Below are 26,697 nucleotides of genomic sequence, written 5' to 3'. Positions count from 1 at the left end.
AGCAATGCTCAGAATTTGTTTTGGACAGTTATATGTGAGTTACCATCGACTGCCTCAGGGAGGCTTAACCTTACACTCCACTTTTGACTGATGTTACACTTATGAAAGATAATAGTACTGATATAGTTCAGATAGATTAGGGTCTTACACCCTGAGTGTCCTCAGTCTAAAATAAGCTTGCTGCCTAGAAAATAGTAACAATGAGAGGAAAAGAGAAACAGGAAAAAGAATGAGGGAGGTCAAAAGTAAATGTGTTTTTAGTCAATAATCAACACCCTTTTTATTTGGTTTTAGTGTCTCCCTGACCAGGCACCTTGTTTGGCCTGGTCCATTGAAGCCTTTGCAAAAACTTGTGGTACTTATGAAGCACATTGCGAAGTTTGGTGCATTCTTCCTCATTCTGGAGGGCATTAGCTTCTTTCACTACCTGTTCAACCCGAGTCAGGAATTCAGAGTCGGATAGTTTATTTTGGTCAGAAGAGAAAGAGGGTTCATGGGATTCTTCTAGGGAGGTCTATTCTGTGAATGGCATCCTTGTCAATATTAAGAGGTGGGAATAGAGCAATGGCTTGTGAAGGTCGAGTATACGTCACCCTTGGTTCTGGGTGATTGAGAATCAATGAACTGGGTATTGGTCCTATAACAGGTATTAGTAACTTAAAGTCATGGAATCTAGGACTGACTAGCTAACCCAGAGGGGAGAGGTGAGGGATCGTTATAGTCTGTGTGGAATCATTTTGCGCGAACAGGTAGGTCAATCTTGTGGCTATTATGGAGAGCCCAAATTCAAAGAATTGAGGTGAAGTTTGGAAGAGCACGAGGATTTAAGTGTTGGCCAGGACGCATGACCGAGAGGATGGGTACAATTGCTGTTTTCACTGGTGCCACTATGGGGCCTCAGTTGGCTACATGGCACACTTCTGGAATGGTTTGTTCTGACTCAAAGTTGCTGACATCTGGGGACGCAGTGTTTATTGAGGTCAAAAACAAAAGTATGTTGTTGAAATGAAATGAAAATGAAATGTGCATTTACTTGTCACTGTACAGCGTACAACAAAATGTGTCTTCTGGATTTAACCCATCTGTGGCAGTGAACACACACTAGTGCACTAGGGGCTGTGAACACACACCCAGAGCAGTGTGCAGCCATCCCTGGTGCCCGGGGAGCATTTGGGGGTTCAGTGCCTTGCTTTAGGGCACTTCAGGCATGGATGTTCTTGCCGGTCCTGGGGATCGAGCTGGCAACCTTCTGGTACTAAGTGAGGTCCTCTAAGCATTAGGCCAAGGCTGCCCACGTGTCCACATGGACATCCAATCTCACCAGTAAATTGCTACCAATTTACGCATCATGTGGTAAGTTTGGGACGACCAAGAAATTGTGTGTAAGTATCCTTTTGTTCCCTGAATGGTTAAGGCACAGATGCCATCTGTGGGGGATGTCACTCTCGGAATTGGGTTGAGGGGAAAGCAACAAGGACCATTCACCAACAGGATGTCCAGCTTGGTGATGAGCAGTGCATTGAAGGGCATTCTACTTACGGCAGACTTGTCAGCCCAAAGGGCCAGGACAGCAATTTTGACGTGGTGATCTTGGATTTTTATGCAATTATTGATGTGAAGACCAGCTGTGTCTATGGCATTAAGAGTGGTGAAAGTGCAAAGGAACGAGTTTCTCTGTTCAAGTATGGCACTAGGGGGCCAGGGTGAGACTGCAGTCTCTTGAGTGACCACCATGGGTTCATCATGCTCCATCTCAATGAAAGTGTAATCAGGTTAACTTCCTAATGATTTGGGACAAGCCTCAAGGTGGCAACATTGAGTTTCATAGTGGTTTGAAGAAAATATGGGCAGAGGCTCATGCAATTAAGCCCAAATTTTTAAACGTTTAAAGTCGATCAGTGGTTTGAATCATTTAAGATTATCTTTGCCAATAAGGAACGGGATAGTTTCAAGAGGGGAAACATGAACAGGATGCACCAAGGTCATAGGTCCAATAGCCAAGTTAAGTTTGATTGTAATACCCATATGGGAGTATGGCTGAATATTAAGGGAACAGTTTTGGAGCTGCAATTCATGATTATTGATTTGAGCAATGGCTCTGACTCAATTGAATAGTGTTGAGGCCATTAAGGTAATGCCTGACACAGTGTTCAGAAGAGCCTCATGCGTTATCATTCCTTCCACAATAGTGAACAGGTAGAACTTCCGCGCAAACCCTTTTTCAATTAAATGTCCCATGAACTGTTGGACAGGTGTTTTGCCTTCAATAACTGACAGATCATTTGGAGATGGACATTCTCTGGTATCTAGATAAATAGATTCCACTGTTAGAAGTGGCAACTTCAAGTTCCGGTTGAACTGATTCAATGGAAATAACATTAGGGTTTTACTTTTTCTCCTTGTAGGGTATAGCCAGCATTCGTCGGATCTCCTCCAACTCTTCTGAGTTAGATTTGCTTTTCTTGGACAGTTGCCTTCTGTACTAGATTTCCTATTCTGGAACAAGTATTCCCAACTCATTTTGCAGTCCAAAATACATTTGCCTGAGTCTGTTATAATATTGCAGGGGTGATTCCTGACATAGTTATTTTATATTTAAGGCCAGCCCCAATAGTGCATTGCAATGAACCTCCTTTTGGTGAATTAATAGAGGGCAAGAAAAAAAGGGAACCAGATAGTTGCGTTCAATTAGATGAGTGGGTAAAATACTGTCACTTTTAAATATAAATGAACCAGTCCATTTTAAACAACAATTACAAGCTAAAAAAGACACTTATGATAAAGCTGAAGAACATTGTAATAGTAACAAAATAAAAAATAAACCAGAGAATTTCCTGTGGAAACGAAATTGGTATGCTAATGGGAAATGGAGAGAGGCGGCACAAAAAGACGCAGAAAAAGCAAAGGAAGCACAGGTGTGTAAGCACACATCTGACATCCCACATCAAAAAAAGGAAACAGGAAACAGTAATCTTTAGTCAGTTTTTGAATTTGCTAAAAGAATTCCTGATTGGGTTCCTCATCCCAAGCCAAAAAATGACGCAGATGAAACAGCAGAAAAGGGAGAAGAGAATGCTGGAGATGAAGTCATTATCAACCCTCCTCTAACCTCAGCCACCCCCCAGCCACCAAAAGCTCAAACTAACACAGGGATGAAAACCTGAGGGATCCTCCTCCGTTTGAACGTTTGCAGCAACATGCTAAAGTCCTGGAGGAGCAAATTAGTGAATGGGTGGAAACCTTCTGTGAATGAACTGACAAAGGCAAGACGAAACTGACTGAATCTGGGCAAACTGTCTCAGTGCAAGCAGAAAGAAAGACAGACTGTCGCTGATTATCTGCATGAACTGGAACAAATACATGAAGTTCACTTTGGACTTCAGAAACCCGCTGATTAGATGACCCCCTTAAAAGAGCGCTTCCTAAGTGGTTTGAAACCCGACATTCAGACAAAGGTGAGAGATGATTGTGTGGAAGTGGACACAGGAAGACTACAGACCATCCTGACCTTTGCAGTGTATGTTGAAAAAAGACTGAAGAAGAATGTGGAAAAAAGACAACAAATAAAAGAAAAGGAGCAGCACCAACTGCAGTGTGCTGTGCTGGAGGCAGCAAAAACTGGTTTCAGAGGAGAAAGTAGAAGAGCTAGAGGGCATGGAAGAGGTAGAGGAAGCGGAAGAGGTGGAGTTCCTTTAATGGAATCTAACACTGACGAGCTTTGGTATCACCATGCAGAAAGTGACACAACCCTACAATGTGCTTTCCTTCTATCATCAAATTGCCCTGTGAATCTTTTAGCTAGGGACCTAATGTGTAATATATATATATATATATATATATATATATATATATACGGTTCTGAAGCATTCACCTCCTAGTACAGTTCCACTAAACCAGTTCAGATAGCTTTGCAACCGTCATTTGCTAACGCTGTGCCTTACGAAAACAAAAGTACGAAGTGGCGTGGCATTACTGAGGCAGTAGTTTTCTACATTGCAAAGGGTATGGTGCCCGTCTCAATAGTAGAGATAAAGGGCTCCAAAAAGCTGATTAAAACTCTTGACCCCTGATACCAATTGCCCAGTCACAATTTTTTGCATGAGAAGTGCTGCCTATCCTGTACAGTTAAGTTAAACAGACCCTTTCCAACCAGATTGCAAGAGGAAACATTTTGCTTTGATGACAAATATATGGTGAAGCTGCACATGTGCAACATATTTGAGCATGACTACCCATTTTATTGAAGACTGGTAGATTAAAAGTGCATTTCCCAGAAGCACACACTGGGAGCACAGCACTTTATTACAGACACTGTAGGTCTGTAAATTAATTAAAGTCATTTGTCATGTACTTCAGTCTTCATTTTAATAAACAAAAATATTTTTCTGACATATTTGCTTTACAACTGAATTTTGTACAATGTACAATTATGGGGAATTCGTGCAGCTTACCGGAATTCGTGCAGCTTGGCTATTGCTAAGCTAAGGCCTTTTTAATTAGCATATTTTACGCTATGCATGCAATCACAGGCATAAGGCAATTTAAAATAAGGTATACCAGTCAGAAACAGGACTTAAACATGCAATAATACAACATAGAACAAAACTGACCACATTCAAGCTTTTATCTTCTGAAGGTTTTAAAATCAGAATGTTTATTAGTGATAGAGATTTAGAAAGTGAAGGATAGGGATTAAATATACCCCAAGTTGAGATTGTTTTACCTTTTTAGTGTTTATGTATAGAGTATGCTCATAAAAGTTCAATTACCCAGCCCCACAGTTGGGCGGCAATAAAATAATATGTAGCAGAGTCAGCAATAAATAGTCATTAATTGCTTATTAATTAATTGTATGTAACATAAAAATTTATCTAAGAATAAATTTACAATTACCCTGAGTTAAGAATGGGGTCTTTTTCTCAGATTTACACTCAACTTCAATGAGCAGCTTCTACACAAACACAGCACAAATAACATTCATAAACATGGGATTGATTTATAATGCTTATTATACTGGCCCAATTGGCAAACCAATAATGTGTGATGAATGGGAATTAATATATGTAGAGTGTGTTAACTGAGACTACTAAGAGGTAAATGATAACTAGGAACTAAAAGAGATGTGTAATTATCAAAAGAATTGGACTTGGCATTCAACCCTGAAAAGCATGCCTCAAAGAATAAGATTTGTCACAGCTGTTTGTTCCAGATGAAGCTCTGGGTCTAAGGTGAAGTTCCTGGGCCGTCAGTCAGCTCAATGCTCAAGGAATCTGAAGGACTGCCTCTCTGGGCTTGTAGGCTGGGCTCTGAAGATTGGCGACTCCTGGTTGGAGGAGGATGAGTCACTCAAGACTTTAGGGACATCGGCAGTTCTCAATCAGGGTTAGATGGTTTTTCGGCACTTTGGGCAGCAGATTTGGAGGTTTGGTGAAGCGCTCATTCTTGCGTGAATGCCAACGTCTGTGGTGATATAACAATTCTCAGACATGTCTTTTGCTTGGCCAAATCAAGTTTATAAACCATTGATCAGTTCTAGTGTGGAAGCATTTGTTGATCAACAAAAGAAAAAATTAATGAATAAAAAAAACGAAATAACAATTAACTCAAAAGTACTCTTACATTTTGCAGAAAGTTCAATTCTTAAAATTGAGTCAGTTCTTCCTGAAATTTTTCACTGTGAAGTGAGTTGCCATTGTTCACTGAAGATTACTCCTGAAATCAAACAGAACTCCAAACTCTTACAGAAGTTGAACTAAGGATTCATTATCCACAAAAGGCTTTTCAATAGTCTTTTTTGCAACCTCCCAATGGAGGAGCCCAAGCTCTGATTGGACCTTGAGGCTTCGGTAGAGCTCCTGGTGATTGGTCCAGGGTGGTGCTAGTCGTTAGAGCCAAACCAAGGGATTTTAGCAGGCACAGGAACAAAGGACTATTTGATGTCACATGTCTTTGCAGTTGCTCCTGAAGCTTTAATCTTGAACTTGAATATATGAATCGTATTTGGTGTGACTTTAATTGTCACATGAAGTCTCAGTGTTTGGTGGTAATATCCATTCCATATTCAACATGAGGAAAAAAAATACAATTATGGTGAAAAACCTATAGGACTTGGTTTGCTCCCACAATTATATCTCCTGATTGTTTCAACTCATTGATTAGATTATCTCTCTGGGTCAGTTCCCCAATCATCCTTGATCTTTAGAGAAACAAAATGGATGACTTAACACTCTTGATTCAGCACTCCCGCTGACAGTATAAATCAGAACTTGTGCCTAAACACTAATGCAACTCAACTGAAAATGTTTAAGTTTTACATTTACAAATGCACTTGACAGTCACGCATTTCAGCTGCCTTAGGAGCAGCTTCATTTTATGATGAGTAAGTGAAATACACTACCATTCAATTGTTTTTGAACACTTGCATATTTTCCCCTTTTTCCACAGGAAAATGCATTTTCATACAATTCACAAACGATTTTGTCCATTGCACATTTAATATAAATGTATTAGATGATTTTTAATGAATAAAAAAATTTGCATTAAGACCTATTTTTGTATAGAGGCCTATTTTGCATATAGGCCTGTCAGCAATTCTCAATCCTCTGCCACAATCTCCCGGTATGTTTGCCAGTTCAATTTAAGAATGTCATTAGGCTAACTGATTGTTAGGAAGCACTTTTCCTATTTTGTTGCACAGCTGAAAAACAGTATACTAATAAGGGAACATTTAAAGGGAGCATGGCATTCTAGGTTAGTTTAGTATTTGAAGCATAAGCAGTTGTTGGCTTGCTTACAGGCTCAAAATGGCCAGAAAGAAACAACTTTATTTAGAAACCTGTCAGTCTATTGTAGTGTTAAGAACGAAGGCTAGTCAATGTGAGATATTGCAAAGTAACTGAAAATATCTTACCATGCTCTTAACTACACCCTTCAGATTGTAGAACAAACTGGCTCTAAGAAGAACAGAAAAAGGAGTGGGAGGCCCTGATGGACATCAACACTGAAGAGGTGACTTCAGGATGTTGGACTTCATAGCAGTATTGCCCACAAAAAGCAATACTGTAGACTGGCCAATAAAAAGAGAAAACTACAATGGGCCCAAGAGTAAAGACACTGGAAGATCAAAAGGTGCTGTGTACAAATGAATCCAAGTTTCAGGTCTTTGGGTCAAACAAAAGTACATTTATGAGGTGCAGAAACAATGAAAAGATTCAAGACCAATGCTAAACGCCAATGCTGTCAAGCATGGTGGAGGCCACGTAATGGTGTGGAGGACCATAATGGATGCTTTGAAGGTGGTAAAATAGAAGATATATATAGAGTTGAAGGGATTTTGAAGAAGGAAGGCTACCACATAGCCTTCCCATACCCTGCAGACAACATTTGATTGGGGCTAATTTCATCCACCAACAGGATAATGACCCCAAACACACCTCCAAAATGTGTCAGCAATATTTAAAATATAAGGAGTCAGCCAGAATTCTGGCTGTAATGGAGTGGCCAGCACAGTCTCTGGATTTGAACCCTATTGAGCTGTTGTGGGAGCAGCTTGACTCTCAGGTATGGAGGAAGATTGCATCAAGTCAATCCCATGGAATATGCTCCAGGAAGAATGGGGTGAAATCTCATCTGACTACCTAAAAAAATTGACATAGAATGCCTAGGGTCAGACAGGCAGTAATTACTGCAAAAGGTGCCATTTTTGATAAAGGCAGTATTTGAAGTACAGAGTTATTTTTTCCATTACATTCAGTATATATCCTAATCTCCTAATATTTCCTAATGTCACGTGTGTTTCTATTGAAAATAAGAACATTTCACAGTAATATTAAACTTTTGACCAGTAGTGTATATTTGACCTTTTTTCTGCAGCATGTTTGGCACTGTTAGATTAGACGCTATGCTAGTTCAGCAGTATATTCTAGCCAAGGAATTTGTGAAACTGATGGTGATGTTTTTCTAAATGTGCAGAGGCACAAAGCTCAGTTGATAGAGGGGAAAAAACTGCATGTAATAAATTTTGGATACCCTCTGCTGCTTTCAAGCAGTGGTCTGTAGCTCATATGTATGGTTTTGTCGATGTGTGAGTCACAGGTATAAGAAAAATACAGTGTTACATCAGATAAAATACAAGAAAAACTAATTAAAATATCAGAAAGCTGTAAACTCCAGTGTGTAGTCAACACCCATGTCTACAGAGTTCAGAGCTCTAAAGAAAACTTCATAAATGTTCACCATGTTTTTTTTTTTCACTTTGGAAACTAGGCTTTTGGGAAGTCCATTTTTAGAGTTAATTTAAACAAAAAAAAGATGAATTACATACAGACTTCACTAACATTATTGTTGCTGGGTTTGTGCTGAATATCAAGGCATGTCAGATCACCTCAGATATGGCTGAAAGGCCTCAGACTCCAGGGGGTTAACTAAGGTAATCTGCTTTAAGATGAAAGAGATGTAAATCTGAGATTTCATCCTGAGTCCATTACATTCCTAAGCCATTAAAATGGCCCCTTAGTCTGGTTCAGTAGGCTGCATAAACATGGGGAAGACTGCTGACTTGACAGATGTCCAGAAGGAAGTCACTGACAACCTCCTGCTGCACCCAAGCATATTAATGGAAAGTTGATTGGAAGGAAAAGTTTTGCAGAAAAAGGTGCACAAGCAACAGGGATGACCACAGCCTTGAAAGTAGTGTATATAAAATAGATTACTCTGTAATGAAACTACTTAATATATGTGTTTCACTTTTTGAATGGAATTACTGTAATAAATGTACTTTTTTGACTGTATTGTAATTTATAGAGATGCACCTGTATATTGTCCTCCCTCTCCTGCCCTACAATTTATAGAAAACCTTTCAGAGCTATTAACCCCAGTTTCCACTCCATCAGACCCAATTAAGCTAGATGTACTAACCAATTATTTAGACAGTACCATTCAATCTACTTTAGAAAATGTGGCGCCACTTAAAATAAAGATGAGACAGAAAAAGCTCTCCCCATGGTACAATGATAAAACCAGTACCTTAAAACAAAGTACAGAAACTAGAGTGAAAATGTCAGTCAAAAAAGCTGAAGGTGTTCCACTCTGACTGGATTTATCAGGAAGGTACTGAATCAAAAATTACGGTTACTCTCACCCAGTGAAGTTTTTATAGACTTTCAAAAAATATTAGACAACAAATTCAACCTACATTATTAAACCCAACTTCGCTGAAAAAAAAAACAGCTGTAGAAGAAAGGCTGGAAACTTTTTACCCAATCCCACAGCTAGGACTAGAAAAGATTAACTCCTCTGCAAATTGTACAAATGGCACACGGTGTAATTCCCTCAAAATTACTCAAACTACTACTACCATTTATTATCAATCAACTTTTAAATAGAGTAAACTCTTTTAGCTTGGGCCATGTACCCAAGCAGTTATTAAACCTCTGATCAAGAAACCAAATCTTGATGCTATCGTATTGTCTAATTACAGGTTTATTTCTAACCTACCATTAATAACTAAGACCTTAGGAAAAAGCTGTGGACCATCTACATAAGCACCATAGATATGAAAATTTCCAATCAGAACTCAGCCAACATCATAGCACTGAAAGGGCTCTTGTTAAAATAACAAATGATCATCATCTTGTCTCTGATCAAGGTTGTGTATGGTACTACTTGACCGCAGTACAAAATAGACCACAATATTCTTGTTTTCTATGTATCTGCATGGGTTTCCTCCAGGTGCCCCAGGGTTCCCTAAGTGTCCCTAGCTGTGAGTGAAGGTATGTCGCCATGTGAAGGACTGGTGCCTCCCAGGGCCAGTGACTCAGGGTAGGCTCTGGACCCACCACAACCTCAGTATGGATTTTTGGTTGCATTTCCTCCTCCTATCCCATTCTTGTAACCGTCCCTCCCAGTGTGTGTAGTGGAGTAGCTACAAAGATATTTCTGGGGTTCAGGAATCCCTGCGCTGTGTAACACCATATGGTTTAGGGACGCCAGCCAAGGAGCATGAGATGAAAAATTGCACATAATCATTATTAACCTGATGACAAACACAGATTAAAGAAAATAGAGGGCTGTGTGAAGGACCTGAAAGGCTGGATGTTTTGGGACTTCCTCCTTCTAAACAGTAGCAAAACAGAAGTTCTCCTTCTGGGTCCATAAGTGGCAAGAAGTAAAAGATCAGATTTCATTTTAAATTTCACTCACTTTTCAGTTATATCTGGTTCAGCAGCAAAAAAAATAAAGAATCTTGGTGTCAGAATTTATTAAGATTTATCATTCGATCAACACATAGGAAGTATCACTAGAACAACTTTTTTAAGCTTTATAGCATTGCCAAGATGAAAAATGCCCTATCCCTGCATAATGTTGAAATATTACTACATGCTTTTATTACTTGCCCCTACACTGAAGTTCTCACGGACTACTAACTATTATTACCAGTAGATTGACCAGAGGAGGATGGGTCACCCCTTGTGAGCCTTGGTTCCTCCCAAGGTTTCTTCCTCAGCTGGGGGAGATTTTCCTTGCCACTGTTGCCCCTGGCTTGCTCACTTGAGGGTTTTACAGTTTGTTTTTTTTTACATTTCATGTCAAATCTTTGTCTTACTGGAATTCTGTGAAGCTGCTTTGTGACAACATCAGTTGTGAAAAGCGCTATACAAATAAATTTGATTTGATTTGATTTACTTCAAGACTAGACAACTGTAACGCACTGCCCTCAGAATGCACAAGCAGTAATTTAAGTAAACTTCAACTAGTTCAAAATTCTGCAGCCAGCTAAAACTCACTCAAGTCCTGTCCTATTATTACCTCATTAGCTGCCAGTTAAATTCCATATCGATTGCAAAACTGTTTTATTGATGTATAAACCCCAACATGGGCTTCCCCCCTTAGTACCTGCAAGACCTTATTTCGTATTACGAGTAACCATGATTCCTCACTGGGAGCTGGCTTTTTAATAGTTCCCAGAATTCAGAACATTTCTGCTGGGGAAAGAGCCTTTTTTTACGAAGCCCCCAACTTTGGAACGATCTTCCAAATAATGTTCAGCACTCAGACTCAGTCACAATCTTCAGATCTAGGTTGAAAACAGTTTAGCTTCTCGTAGTTAATGTACCCTCTTAGATAAAGGCAGTAGGTCCAGGGATCCATGGACACAGGGAATAATGGTAAACTGAGACGCTGTCATCCCACCGCTCGTGCATGATCACTCAGGTTTTTGTGTGGTGGAGCAGAGGGATGCCAATTGTTTCAATGTGCTCCCATGTCTGTGTCCTTCTGGTTATCTCCTTTTTAGTTAAGTTAATGGCTGACAATTTCTTTCAGCTGAAAGAAGGCAAGTCTGAAGTTATCATCTTTGGTGGTCCTCAAAACATTAGTAGTGTCTCTAATAACCTTGGTTACCTATACTCATGTATCAAAACATCTGTGAGAAACCTTGGTGTTATTTTTGTCTCTATAGTGGACTCAGGAAGCTTGCAAACACTTTGGCCGCTTAGCTGATGGGATTATCTCAAGGTGTGAAAGGGGAGCTCTGTGTTGACTCTCTTGTCATGAATTTTAATTACAACAGCCGACTGCAAGGTCAGGGTGGCTGGATCAGCTTCACAATCTTTGATCTTTAGGGAAACCAGACAGACCCCATAACAAAGAGCTTTTGTCCTGAAAACCATACTTACCATTGTGTTGTGTCAGGAGAAGTAACTATTTATTAATTTCATCTGGAAGCAGAGGTTTTAATCAAGATAGAACCCCCAGCCACCCCCCCCCACACACACACACCCCTTCCCACCAGCCCCCCGGGCCTTTTTGTACCCTTTGTGATACACACACACACACACACACACACACACACACACACACACACACACACACACACACAAATACACACAGATGACTCTAGCCACAGTATTTGGTAAATAGCTCTCAGAAATAATGGGCAAAATAAAAAAAATAAAAAAACTGTTTGCACTCCACATGACCCAATATTCCCCGCCCAATATCGATCACCCTTATCAGGAACAAAGGATCTTCTCCAAAAATGTTTCCATTCTTAGCTCTTACACACAGGACAATGCGACCCCATGCGGAAATTCGTCCTTCATTCAAAATCCATCAAAGAACCACAGATAATGGGAATTGAAATGATGATTAAAATGATACCTTGTTTGGCGAGTCCAATCCTCTCATAAAAGACGCAGAAACCAGAATTTTTATTCAGGCTGCTAGACCCCAATGAATGGCTGAGACAACACTTCTCCAAAAGCACACATATAGAACTTTGTGACATATTATCCTGAATATCTGGTATATCCACAAAATGTAATTTCTTGTGACTTACTTTGATAAACCTACAGAAATAAAAAGTGTTTAGTCTAATCTAAATATGCCTATATCTATATTTTTATATGCATTTTCTTAATCTGATAAGTACCCAGAGAAACGGATTATTTACTCTTATATTAACATATATGTCTTTATGTTATAACAACGTGTAGAATTGCAAATCTCTCATCTGACCCTTGCCAAATCTATTATATACTTTTATCCCACAGGAATTAAGTATTATATGCGCATGGTAATATCTGATTCACATGAGCACGAGTCATGTGATCTGAAACGACCTTAATGCATAAGTACTAGTAAGTTATGTTAGTTCTTTACATAAATTAACATACTTATTAACAATGGTGTAAGAAGCAGCTAGTACACAGATAATGAGTAATTAATATATAAATTTACCGATTAATTACCAGTTCACTTAATTAGTAATGCCTCGTAAAAATTAATCAATTACTAAGTAAGTGTCAATGCTTAGTATCAGCTAATGAAGGGTTAACTACTGAGTAAATCATGGGAAATTAATCATTATTCATTCTATAAATAAAGATTAATTAGCAAACATTAATGCAAAGTGTTACTCAGAAGAGCATAACAGAAGACCTATGTGATATATAGGGTTCTTTGTTTTTGTCAATAATTTGTAGATAGATTGATCAGAGGAGGATATTTCCCCCATTGTGAGGCATGGTTCATGAGATTTTCCTTGACACTCTCACCCCTGGCTTGCTAACCTGGGGCTTTTTTCTGAAGCTGCTTTGTGACAACATCAGTTGTAAAAGCACTATACAAATACATACTACTATTACTTACTACTCCAACTCGTGTCTGTTTCAGCTCATCCAGCTGTGTAAATTCAGTCCAGTATTAACTCTTGTACAGCACCTCTCTCTCCTTGCTCTCTCTGCTGTAAGGTCAGTACTGGGAATACTGATCTAGATTTTTGTAGCGAGATAAACACCTGTGAGATGTGTGCTGTAAATAGTTAGGCATTTCTCGTGAGAGCCCTCAGCAGCCATAGAGGCTCCATTCTTCCTATTACAGCTCAGTGGAACATCACAATAATTTAGAAGCTGTAATTTTAAGGTTGAAATACTACATAGTCTTCCTTTAAATGCAGTTCCATGCCACAAGATATTGTGACGGACCCACGTACAGACCTCTACTCCAGAATGTGTGTTTCAGGTTTCTGTAGATGTTTAAAAGGATTCCATATCAGAAACGTCCATTGTTCTTAGCCATTCCTGAAAGCTTTTAGTTGTGTCTTCTGTGTCATTATCCTGTAGGGAGGACCCATGACCTGCAACTGTAACACATTTCTCTCCAGATTCAAGGCATCCTGTGCCAGACATAGCAAAGCAGGACCCCAATATAACCAAGCCTCCTCAATGTTTCACAGAAGGTATGGTGATCTTTAATTTGCAAGCTTCATTTTTTTTCATCTGTGAATATAGAGCTGAAATGACTTGCCAAAAAACTCTGTCCAAAGGACATTCTCACTGAAGCACTGTGGCTTGTCAACATGCATTTTAGTAAATTCCATTCAGCCTTTTCCCCTTCAGTGGAGGAGTCTTCCATGCTGCTCAAAAAGTGACAGATGGTGCAATCAGACACTGGTGCACCTTGACCTTGGAGTTCACCTTATGTCTTTGGAAGCTTTTGTTGGTTCTTTATCTACCATTTGCTCCATGTTTCGTTCAGTCTGGGAGTCTGGCAATAGTCTTATAAACCTTAAACTACTTAATATTTGCAAATGTATTCACAGGGACGGTAAGATGCTTGGAGACAGTTTAAAGGCTCATTCATGCAGATGCCAAATTTTATGGACCCCCCCCCCAAAAATAAATAAATAAATAAATAATAGAACACACCTAAAAAATTTTGAAAACAAACCCACGTATATCAACAGTGTCTTTCTCACAGAGCCGCCCTAAACTGATGGGCTAAACTAAAGGCTATACCAGTTTCTTCACACTGCACTCTAACAGCCCTGCTTTGTCTAATTCACTCCTACTAGCACAAACAAACTAACACATGTCAAGTGTCACTGCAGCGCTGAGACACTAGATGCTAATCATACCTGCTCGATGGTGGTCTTGTGGGGCTCCTGAACATTGGAGGGTGAAATGGGGATAAGAAAGTATGCAGAGAAACGGGGGGACTATTGTCTGTAATTGTTGAACTACAAAGTTCTCCTGTACGGTCAATGATGCTATTAAAATGGAAAATGAGTATAGATAAAAGCTTGGTGTTCCTAATCCAGTAATCATTCTATGTATATTCCATTTATTTATACATTTTTATAGGGTTACCAACAAGAATAAGCTATGATATATCTCTTTTCACACTTGCTTTGTTTTACTCTATAAGATACCACGCAATGCATGCAATTATACATGAGAAAATTACCTTTATAAAGGAATGAAACTTTGTTCCAATGAGATGCAAAGGTACCAACACTTTTGTCCACATCTATATGTATTACCACTACACAGCAGTTTAAGACATTTTCCATGTACTAACCGAAGCAACTCCCATGATGTGAGGAAATGTTATCGAAGAGCAGGCATCTGGTGTCTGGCCAAAGGTGGTGTAAGGAGTCTGGAACCAGGCCTTCTCATTGGCCCAGATAACATCACAAAGTGGTAGGATGGATGCTCCAAGCCCTATAGCAGGTCCATTCACAGCAGCAATGATAGGTTTCTTGAACTGGATGAATGTGTTCACAAATGCCCTGAAAATAGAAAATTAATTAATTTTCATTAATAATGCATTACTACATATTTGTAGACACCTTATATTTAGAAAGGATTACTTATATGTGCTACTTTATAAGATCATCATACTGAATAAACAAGATAGCTTTTAAAACTGTATATTTATTGATCAAAAATGTTCATATACAAACATTAGATGTATAGGGCAATATGACCAAAACACTCATATCTCGATATGCCTAAAAAAAGGTGATAATCATCATCGTCATATTTTCCACATCTCCTTTTCAGGGTCGTGGTGAAAAGGTGATATACGATATAATATTATGAAAACCATAACAAAATATAATGTCAAAGTTAATGTTAATGTTAATGATTTTATAATGATATAATTCATATATAACTCAAATATATTTCTATATAAGTTTTTTTTTTTTTTTTTTTTTTTTTTTAATAATGAAATTCATTCATTATCTGTAACCCTTATCCAGTTTAGGGTCACGGTGGGTCCAGAGCCAACTTGGATTAATTAGGCGCAAGGCAGGAATACACGCTGGAGGGGGCACCAGTCCTTCACAGGGCATAATAATAAAATAATAAACTAAATTAAAATAAACTAAATTCCTCCTTGGATCACCACCTTAACGTGGTGGAGGGGTTTGTGTGCCTGCGTGAGCCTAGGAGCTATGTTGTCGGGGGCAATAGCCCCTGGTAGGGTCTCTCAAGGCAAAATGGTCCTAGGTGATGGGCCAGACAAAGAGTGATCCATAAAGACAAGGATGAATAAGTTAAGAACATGGACACAGCCTCCCTTGCCCGGAGTAGGGTTACCGGGGCCTCACCCTGGAGCCAGGCCTGGGGGAGGGGCTACTTGGCGAGCGCCTGGTAGCCGGACTTTCACTCATGGGGTCCGGCCAGGCTCAGCCCGAAGGAGTTACATGGGTCCACTCTCCCATGGGCCCACCACCTCTGGTAGAGGTAGTAATCCGGGTCTGGTGCATTGTAGATCAGGTGGCAGCCAGGGTCGGGGGCCCTGGCGTCCTGATCCTCGGTTACTGAAACTGGCTTTTGGAACATGGAATGTAACCTCTCTGGTGGGAAAAGAGCCCGAGCTGGTGCGCGAGATTGAGAGGTACTGTCTAGATATAGTTGGGCTCACCTGGACACACAGTATGGGCTCTGGAACCAATCACCTTGAGAGGGGCTGGATGCTCTTTCACTCTGGAGTTGCCCAGGGTGAGAGGCGTAAGGCAGGAGTGGGTTACTCATAGCCCCCCGGCTTAGCGCCTGTACGTTGGGGTTTACCCCAGTGGACGAGAGGGTAATTTCCCTGCGCCTTCGGGTTGGGGAAAGGGTTCTGACTGTTGTTTGTGCTTATGCACCGAACAGCAGTTCAGAGTACCATGCCTTCTTGGGGACCCTAGAGGGGGTGCTGGAGAACACTCATTCTGGGGACTCCATTGTTCTGCTGGGGGACTTCAACGCTCACGTGGGTAATGACAGTGAGACATGGAGGGGCATGATTGGGAGGAATGGCCCCGCTGATCTGAACCCGAGTGGTGTTCAGTTATTGGATTTCTGTGCCCGTCACAGTTTGTCAATTACGAACACCATGTTTGAGCATAAGGGTGTCCACGAGTACACCTGGCATCAGGACACCCTAGGCCGCATTTCGATGATCGACTTTATAGTCGTATCATCGGACCTGCGGCCATATGTTCTGGACACTCGGGTGAAGAGGGGCGCTGAGCTGTCAACTGATCACCACCTTGTGATCTTCAACTCCCCCTGCATTCCCCACACTCAGTGGTGGACACCCCGGGTGAGGGGGGCTGTCAAGCTGAAGAAAGAGTTCCTTGTCTATCACTGGGGCTGAGGTGGCCGAGGTGGTAGGGAAACTCCTTGGCGGCAGGGCCCCGGTGGTGTATGAAGTTCGCCCCGGGTTCCTCAAGGCTCTGGATGTTGTGGAGCTGTCCTGGCTGACACATTTTTGCAACATCACGTGGACATCTGGGGCAGTGCCTCTGGACTGGCTGACTGGGGTGGTGGTTCCCCTTTTTAAAAAGGGGGATCGAAGGGTGTGTTCCAACTATAGGGGGATCAAACTCCTCAGCCTCCCCGGGTAATGTCTATGCATGGATACTGGAGAAGAGAGTCCGACTGAGAGTTGAACCTCGGATCCAGGAGGAACAATACAGATTCCGCCCAGCTCTTTACCCTCGCTAGGATCCTGGAGGGTGCATGGGAGTTTGCTCAACCAGTCTACATGTATTTTGTGGATCTGGGGAAGGCATTCGACTGTGTCCCTCTGGGTATTCTGTGGGGGGTGCTCGGGGAGTATGAGGTACTGGGCTCTTTGCTACGAGCCATTCAGTCCCTGTATAAACAGAGCAGGAGTCTTGCTCGTATGGCTGGCAGTAAGTCCGACTAGTTTCCAGTCGGAGTTGGACTCCGTCAGGGCTGCCCGTTGTCACCGGTTCTGTTCATAATTTTTATGGACAGAATTTCTCGGCGTAGCCAAGTTGCGGAGGGTGTCCGGTTTGGTGGTCTCAGGATTCCATGTCTGCTTGTTGTGGATAATGTGGTCTTGTTGGCTTCATCGAGCCGGGACCTCCAGCTGGACCAGTTTGCAGCCGAGTTTGAAGCGGTAGGGATGAGGATCAGCACCTCCAAGTCCATGGTATTCAGTCGGAAAAGGGTGGAGTGCTCTCTCCAGGTTGGAAGTGAGATCCTGCCTCAAATGGAGGAGTTTAAATACCTCGGGGTCTTGTTCACAAGTGAGGGAAAGATGGAGTGTGAGATTGACAGGCGGATTGGTGCAGCGTCAGCAGTAATGCGGGCTCTGTACCAGTCCGTTGTGGTGAAGAGAGAGATGAGCAGAAAAGCAAAGCTCTCGATTTACCGTTCAATCTGCGTCCCAACCCTCACCTATGATCATGAGCTTTGGGTAGTGACTGAAAGTACGAGATTTCAGGTACAAGCAGCTGAAATTAGTTTTCTCCGCAGGGTGTCTGGACTCTCCCTTAGAGACAGGGTTAGGAGCTTGGACATCCGGGAGAGACTCGGCGTGGAGCTGCTGCTCCTCCACGTCGAGAGGAGCCAGGTGAGGTGGTTTGGGCATCTGGTTCGGATGCCTCCTGGCCTTCCTGGTGAGGTGTTCCGGGCATGTCCAACAGGGAGGAGGCCCCGGGGCAGACCAAGAACACGCTGAAGAGACTACATGTCTTGACTGGCCTGGGAACGCCTCAGTATACCCACGGAGGAGCTGGAGGCGGTGGCTAGGGAGGTCTGGGTTTCTTTGCTCTGACTGCTTCCCCCGCGACCCGGATCCGGATAAGCGGTGGATAATGGATGGATGGATGGAAAATATACTAAAAATATAGCCACAAGTGGTGATCCGAGGGTTGAAGCACATGTCAGCCCAATCACACTTTTAGCAGCTGGGCCAGATAGGCCATAAATTTTTTTTTTCTTAAGGCTATACCCCCATAAGCAAAATTACCAATTATCAAAGTAATCCTGTCAAAATGTACTTCATTCTTCTGAGTTAAACTTGTAATAATAATAAGGAATTTCAGTGAGGACATTTCTAATGAGTCACTTCACCAATTTAATCAGCAGGTGGATTTGAATCCAGGCCATCTGGTTCCAATGTCAAGCATTAACAGCATGCGCCACACCATTGCTTAAACTACTGTAACACTTTAAACTTGTGATTCAGATTTTAAAATATTATTATGAACATTAAAATATTCAGTTTAACACACTTGCGTAATAGCCTCTGTGTACAAATTTCCCAAGGCATTCATGACCATATTTTTTTGACTCTGTGATCAAGTGTGGGTTTTGAACCCTGAACCTATGGGCCAAGAAGGTAGCAGCTTTCATTTTATGCCACAAGTTACTTGTGGACCCTTGGCACATCTTGGGCCTCTTGAAACAGTGAAGTAATATGGAATCTTTCAAAAACTTTAAGAAATTTGTATCATTATAACACAATGAACATATATTTAACATTCAGTTTAGTTTAGTTTAAAATGGGGAATTTTCAAACTTTCATAAACTACACAAAAACTATCAACTATTATTGCAATGGACATGTATTTGCAAAAGCATCAAGCTTGGGGTGCTGTATAAGTAAGTTTTATGTTACATGAACATATGTGGTATTCAGAAAAACCTGAACTTCAATTCAAAATATGTTGGGCTTTCACCATTGTGTGGCTTCCAGGCCCCTCCCAGTAACTGGTGAAGCATGCATTCAATAAACCACAAAAAAATACTGTCACTCAAGAACACTTTCCCCAAATATTACAAACATTCATAGGCTTGATCCAAATATTTAATTCACCCATGTGATGTAGGTAGATAATTAATTATAGATATTCAGCTTAGAAATGCAAACACACATATTTGAATGTAAATTGCTCTCTGGATTTTTACCTAAGGTGGACATACATGATTTCAGCAGAATTCTAAGGACCTGAACTTTAATAACGATCAGTAAAATGTGGGACTTTCATCACTGCCCTGATAGCAAGGAGATGGTGGATCAAGGCTGGTCCACTGAAGACATTGGTCATTTGGCCAGTGTCAACATTTTAGCATAATCATTTTATATGAGGCATACTCATTATCTCCCATAGTTGCTGGTAATATTTTTATTAGTCCTCCAGAATAAAAGTCTCTATTTGAAAAGATTAAAAAGGTGCAATGTCCTGTACACAGGACAGTAACCTGAGTGGTAAGATGGTAGACCAGAAGTGGTCTACAGTCAGTGTTGTGCCAACCTTTTTACTCCAGTGTACCGATATATGCTTGCTATCTGGGTGTGTGGCTTTCAGGGCCCTTGCAATAATTGGTGAAGCATGTATTCAACAAAGCACACAAACATAGCTGTAACTCAGGAACTCTTTCCCCAAATGTTACTAAAATTCATAGGCTTGATCGAAATGAGTATCAGATGACATGATTAAATTGTGATGTAACTGTATACTAGCTATAGCATACAAAAAATCATGAATCAATTTATTAACGAATTGTAGCACCCGCTGCATGCAAAGTTAGTTTTTTTGCGGATTTTATCCTCATGGTATGCATATATATATATATATATATATATACATACATACACACACACACACACACACACACACACACACACACACACACACATACCTACCAAGTTTGGTTTCAATTGGGTTGTTTTATCTCTTGCTAAAAGAATGTATAAAGCTCTGCCCACATGGATTATCCTACATGTTGAAATGACAGCATGTCCAAAAGTCATACTTTTCGGATAATTATTTATTTATTTATTTAAAATTCTGCAGATTTCAACAAACCAATTACAAACCGGATTCCAAAAAAAGTTTTTGTGAATAAAAACTGAATGCAATGATGTGGAGGTGCCAACATCTAATATTTTATTCAGAATAGAACACAAATCACAGATCAAAAGTTTAAACTGAGAGAATGTATCATTTTAAGGGAAAAATATGTTGTTTCAAAATTTCATGGCATCAACAAATCCCAAAAAAGTTGAGACAAGGCCATTTTTTACCACTGTGTGGCATCCCCCCTTCTTCTTACAACACTCAACAGACATCTGGGGACAGAGACGACCAGTTTCTCAAATTTAGAAATAGGAATGCTCTCCCATTCATGTCTAATACAGGTCTCTAACTGTTCAATCGTCTTGGGCCTTCTTTGTCGCACCTTCCTCTTTATGATGCGCCAAATGTTCTCATTTCTCATTTCAGTACCCGGATCCTTCTCCTCCACTCCATTTTAAAAGACCCCTGGCCCAGTGCAAACGTCTGAGCTTGTAGAGCTTTCTTAGAAATGGCTTCCTCTTTGCACTGTAGAGTTTCAGCTGGCAACGGTGGATGGCATGGTGGATTGCTTTCTGGATGTATTCCTGAGCCCATTCTGTTATTTCCTTGACAGTGGCGTTCCTGTTTGAGGTGCAGTACGTTTAAGGGCCCGGAGATCACGAGCATCCAGTAGAGTTTTACGGCCTTGACCCTTTTTTTTATGTTATGCACGGTTGATGATGATAACTTATATGTCTTTGCTATTTTATGCTGGGTAACACCATTCTGGTTTTGCTGCACTATCTTTCTGCGCAACAATGGTGGAATTGGTGATCCTCTTACCATCTTGGCTTCAGAGAGACACTGACACTCTGAGAAGCTCTTTTTACACCCAATCATGTTGTCAATTGACCTAATTAGTGTTAATTGGTCTTCCAGCTGTTCGTTATATGCTCAATTTCCTTTTTCTAGCCACTTATTGCTACTTGTCCCAATTTTTGGGGGATTTGTTGACACTGTGAAATTTTGAATCAACATATTTTTCCTTTAAAATGTTACATTTACTCAGATTAAACTTTTGATCTGTCATCTATGTTCTATTACGAATAAAATATTGACATTTGCTATCTCCACATCATTGCATTCAGTTTTTATTCACAATTATTTTTTTAGTGTCCCAACTTTTTGGGAATCCGGTTTGTATTTGTCAATTGACTGAAAATCCACAGACTAGTTAAAAAAAAAATCTCAATTTGCGCATAACTGACCAATGCAAAAAAAAAAAAACATGCATTTTTTGACAACACATGCAATAGCAGTATTGTTAGACATACTGCAGTGTATAATACAATCCAAATTCCATCTCAATATGTTTATATATGATATGAGATTTTCATGTTAAAAATCTGAATAGTGCCCCCTAATGGCTATCAATACAAAATACTGTAGGTACATAGGAAGTGCCTCTATGGACATGCCATTCAAAGATCATGACGATTGGCCAACATTAAACAGCTGCTGAAACCTGATTGCCACTTGGACCATATATGTCCGTATTGTGATGTTCATATATTGTCAACGTCATTGGCCAAAGTTGTACATCTGCACACAAGGAAAAAGGGAATTTTGGATTTTGGTCTCTAGCTACCAGTGTTTAGGATCTATGAGGCAAAAGGCATTTAATTATATAGAGCCCCCCCACTGACCAAACAGTGTCCAAATGCAGGACCAAAGGACTCTTTGAAGTAGTGTCATGCTAGGAGAGCCTAATTCGCAAGCACAAGGCCTAAGTGTGTCTACACACAAGAATCAGCACAATGAGGCCTTAGGGAGCATGGTCTTATTAGGCCAAACAAGGCATCAATGAGGCTACGGCCAAATACTCAGTGTAGGTATAAGTAGGAATCAGAACAATGAGGCCATAAACAGTCTAGGCCAGTGAGGCTTCACAAGTACAAATGAACTTTGGGTTTTATTTTAACGGTTAATAAGAAAAGTCAAAGAAAGCCAAAAATGATCCAAATGCCTTAATTTGATTTAACTGCTGAGTACTGGTCTTAATTATGATAGATATATATGTTCATATGTTACAACCTGTGCAGACAAATATTTGATCAAACCTACTATTGATCAGTAAACAATAAATTCTTTAGCGCCACTTGGCTTTGAAGGAATTTATTATTTTCCCATTAAATTATTCATCCTAAAGCACTTTCATGCACTGAAACATTTCAAGCAATTCAGGGTAGAAATACATTTAACTGAAATACAATATTTGCCACAAGATGGTAACAAAACCTTAATTATTATTGCTGTGTTTTATTGAAACAGTGAGTAAGAAAACGAAAGGAAGCCAAAGTGTAGCAAAAGGGCTTTCTTTGCTATGACTGGTGACCCTAGCTGTTTTTTAATTATGATAAATTCATGCTCATATGTTATGATCCTTTGACCTGTGCAGATAAATAGGCTCTCAAACCCAATGTAGATCAACAAACCAATATTTAGTGTGTAGTGTTTGCCACAGTGTTGCTGAGCATTTAGTTCATGTTACAAATGCACATACAGAAATATTTAAGCATGTACTACTAGGATGTTTTCCTAACATGGACATATGTGGTATCAGCGGAATCCTAAAGACCTGAACTTTAATAATTATCAACATCAAATGTTGAACTTTCATCACTATGTAGCTTACAGGCCCCTTCCAATAACAGAGATCCAGCATGAATTCCACAAATGCACACCCTTGTCCTGTAGTGTCTGTTTTCCACACCATGTGCTCTCTCAGCACATGGCTCTGTTTGTTATTGTCCATGTCTCTGCCTATGTCCCGCCTCCTTGTCCGTCCTCCTCGTTATCTGTCTCAGGTGTGTCTTGTCTGTGTTATGTATTTAAGTTCCCTTGTCTCACTTCTTGTTTGTCGGTCATTCGTTTCATTCCTCAAGTCATGTTGTTCCTCTTCCAATGTTGCTGTCGTCATGTTACCCAGTCCGGTCTGTCTGTCTCAGTCGTTTCCTTTGTCATGATATTAAGTCTGTCTGTCATGTTTGCTCTAGCCCTCTGTGTTTAGTTTCAGATTTAGCACTGTGTTTATGTTTAGCTTTAGCTATCTGTGTTTATTTAGCCTTCTAGGTCTTAGTGAAGTATCTCTGTATAGGTCTCTGTCAAGTATCTCTGTCTAGGTCTTTAGTCTGTCTGTATTTCCCTTTTGCTATAGTTCTCCGTTTTAGGTTTAGTCTGTCTAGCTCTTTGTATTTTAGTTTAGTCTGCTTAGTTCCCTTTGTCTGTCTCTGTTAGCTCCCGGTGTGTTGCCTTTCTGTTAAAGTCTCTTTGTTTTGTTATATTCATTTGTTAATAAAGTATCTGTGTTTTAGCGTGTGCGTCCGCCTCCGTCAGTCCGCCATCCGTGATTCCTGACATGCACCTATAACTCAAAAAATCTTTCCCCAAAAATTTCACAACTTCTCATCAGGATGAGAAGACATGATTAAATTGTGGTGCCACTGCAATCCTAGATGGCACTATAACACAAAAAAAACATTTATCCAATTATTGTCCAATTGTAACACCCACTTTTGGTGGATTTTAGTCATATTGGACAGACTTCTTCACACTTAGACCCTTCACAAGTCTGTAAAGTTTGGTCTCAATTAGGCTTAATTTCTTTGAGTTACCGATAAAACAATGTATAAAGCTGCTCACACTTCAATTTATTGACATGTTGCAACAACACAATGTTAAAAAGTCACATTTTTATATAATTATTTACCTACAGATTCCAACAAGGCCAATTGTTTGGGAATAGACTCAAATTCCACAGACTAGTTAGAAAACTTACATTTTCAAACAACTGGCCAATGAGAAAATACAACATATTTTTTGACAATACTTGCAATTATAAATTTGTGAGGCTCCGGTTTCCTCCCACAGTCCAAAAACACACGTTGCAGGTGGATTGGCGACTTGAAAGTGTCCGTAGATGTGAGTGTGTGAGTGAATGTGTGTGTGTCTGTATTGCCCTGTGAAGGACTGGCGTCCCCTCCAGTGTGTATTCCCGCCTTGCGCCCAATGATTCCAGGTAAGCTCTGGACCCCCCGCGACCCTAAATTGGATAAGCGATTACAGATAATGGATGGATGGATCATTTATGTTTATTTTCATACTCAGTAAAAATATGTATGAGTGTTTTTGACAATGAATATGTACATTTGTAACATTAGTAGTTAGATTATTCAATTAATTAGAGTGGAAAGGTCATATTGTTATTACATTGTGTGCAGAGATCTCTGTCCTTGAGCTTATGGAAATTTTTATGGTAGTTTATTTTGTATTTCTAACCAGATCTCACTGATTTATTAGTTTAATAACACTCAGTACACATCTATGTTACATTTTTGGGATGTGTATGATGTAATTGTTATCCATTATATTCACTAACCTGCCTTTTTCTGAATTCTTTAAACAAGTCTGCTCATCTGTCCGAAAGATGTTCACCGAGTTGGAGGCGTTGGCTCCTTTGGTCTGCACAGGTATAAAACATATTTTGCAGACCAGTTTGTCCATGGGCTTGCCCTGACTATCTGATAAGTGTGTAAAATAATACAAGCTTAGGGCGGTCTGCAAAAGCGCTGGTATTAGAAGCCGTGTCTCGCGTTCTCTTCTGACTCAGTAGCTGTGTTCCAAAGCCTAGGCTGCGATTGAGGTAGGACGCGACCTCAGTAGTACTGTCCAATGAACACTCCTTAGTAACCCGATCGCACAAACATTATGGTCTAAAAAGGCTGCGTCGTGACGTCACTGGAAAGGTCTTATCTGCCTTGAAGCACTAACATGAATTTAAGTTAAAATAAGTTGCATTTGCTTATTAATATCATCCTGCAAAACAACACTAATTTTAAAAAATGAATTAAAATTCATACTTCAACCTATAAACACTGAAACATTGTCTTTAAAACTTTTCATTTCAACTAGGATTAAAAATAACATACTACTAAATATATGCTTTCTGTGGTACTGTAATATGCCAATAAGCTTTTGATTAAATTTGGTATGGAGACAAATTTACTTAATTCGTTTTTTTTTTTTTACATTTTACAAGGTAAACTCTGAAGGTCAGTTTTTCGCAGTGTCTTTCTCCAACGTGCCATAAGTGCACAGACAATTGTGGGTAACTGAAGGGCCACAAAGAATAATGTCGGTTGCGTCCTTCAAATCACTCCGAACATAGGCTGCATTTCTCGGCTGTATATGAAGGATCCTTCACATTGGAACAGCCTACTGTGATGTAGTGGCCAAGAAATGAGCTCGACCACAGCCTAGGCTTTGGAACGCAGCTACTGAGTATGCCTGCCCTGCAGGGAGAGGAAGCAAAGTGCTGCAGGCACACACCGACCTCCCATGACACACTGGAAATACCACTCTTATTTTAAAACACTCATTCTTCAAGTATCAGTATAAATGAGGTATTGTACCATTTTTAATGAAAAGTATTTAGATCATTTTTTAGTACTTGTATACTGTGCCACACTAGTATTAAAAATGACAAATACCATTTAAATGAAATACTAATAAACCTATTAATACATTATGTTCACGATCAATAACACTGAAATCATCTATAAATAATCTAAACCAAAGCTCACACATACTTTTGAACACATTATTATACCAAGAACAGAGTGACTGCAGATATAAACTAGTTCACTTAAAGGCATTTTGAGACCTTTTTAATAGTGATGCACTATATTGTGGGCCAGGCAAGTGCACAGATAGACTCCTAGTGGTGCTTTTGCCCTAGATGAGAAAAGTGCCCTTTCTGCATTTAAGCCCAATTTTTTCTTTCATTCATCAATATTTAAAAGTAAAAATTACCCTCTCTGTCATATATTGCCCCAAAATTGTTTTGATATGTGACAGGCATTTATCTGAGCTCTTATGAGAATTCTGCCCCGATCTGATCCATGGTGCACACAAGCTCCTGCCTTGCCCCTCTGTCCTCCTCTTCCATTTAGCACTCATGCAGTGCTGAGCACCATGTCAAAGCGCTGCTACGCACTTCTCCTCTGAACCACAGCATCAGACAAACGGGTAATGTGGTTTGACAGACTATGTTTTGTGCAAAATTAACCACAACACTTTTTAATGCCGCTTGCCTTTTCATACAAAGCGCAGCCACAAAGAGCATACACAATGTGTACTCATGGGTCATGAAATGTGTGATTTCAATGCCTTGTCCAGCTGTTTACTGATTTATAGAGTATATTGAATAATTAATTTTTATTTAACGTAACTTGGCCAGGCTCAGCCCAGAAGGGGAGAGTGTGAGGATC

The 26,697-nt window shown here is 40.2% G+C and overlaps 1 protein-coding gene across 1 annotated transcript in view; it reads right to left on the bottom strand.

Annotated features, from left to right (window-relative positions):
• Positions 1 to 26,697, bottom strand: part of LOC136678612 (chromodomain Y-like protein) — a 105,281-nt gene that overhangs the window by 12,268 nt on the left and 66,316 nt on the right. The window contains exon 5 of the mRNA XM_066656662.1: positions 14,860 to 15,070. Within this exon, the coding sequence (XP_066512759.1) occupies positions 14,860 to 15,070 (211 nt within the window). The remainder of the gene's footprint in view (positions 1 to 14,859; positions 15,071 to 26,697) is intronic.

This window comes from Hoplias malabaricus, chromosome Y (assembly GCF_029633855.1).
Source record: "Hoplias malabaricus isolate fHopMal1 chromosome Y, fHopMal1.hap1, whole genome shotgun sequence".
In the NCBI taxonomy this organism is placed as follows: Eukaryota; Metazoa; Chordata; class Actinopteri; order Characiformes; family Erythrinidae; genus Hoplias; species Hoplias malabaricus.
This window is presented reverse-complemented; position numbering and strand designations above follow the sequence as displayed.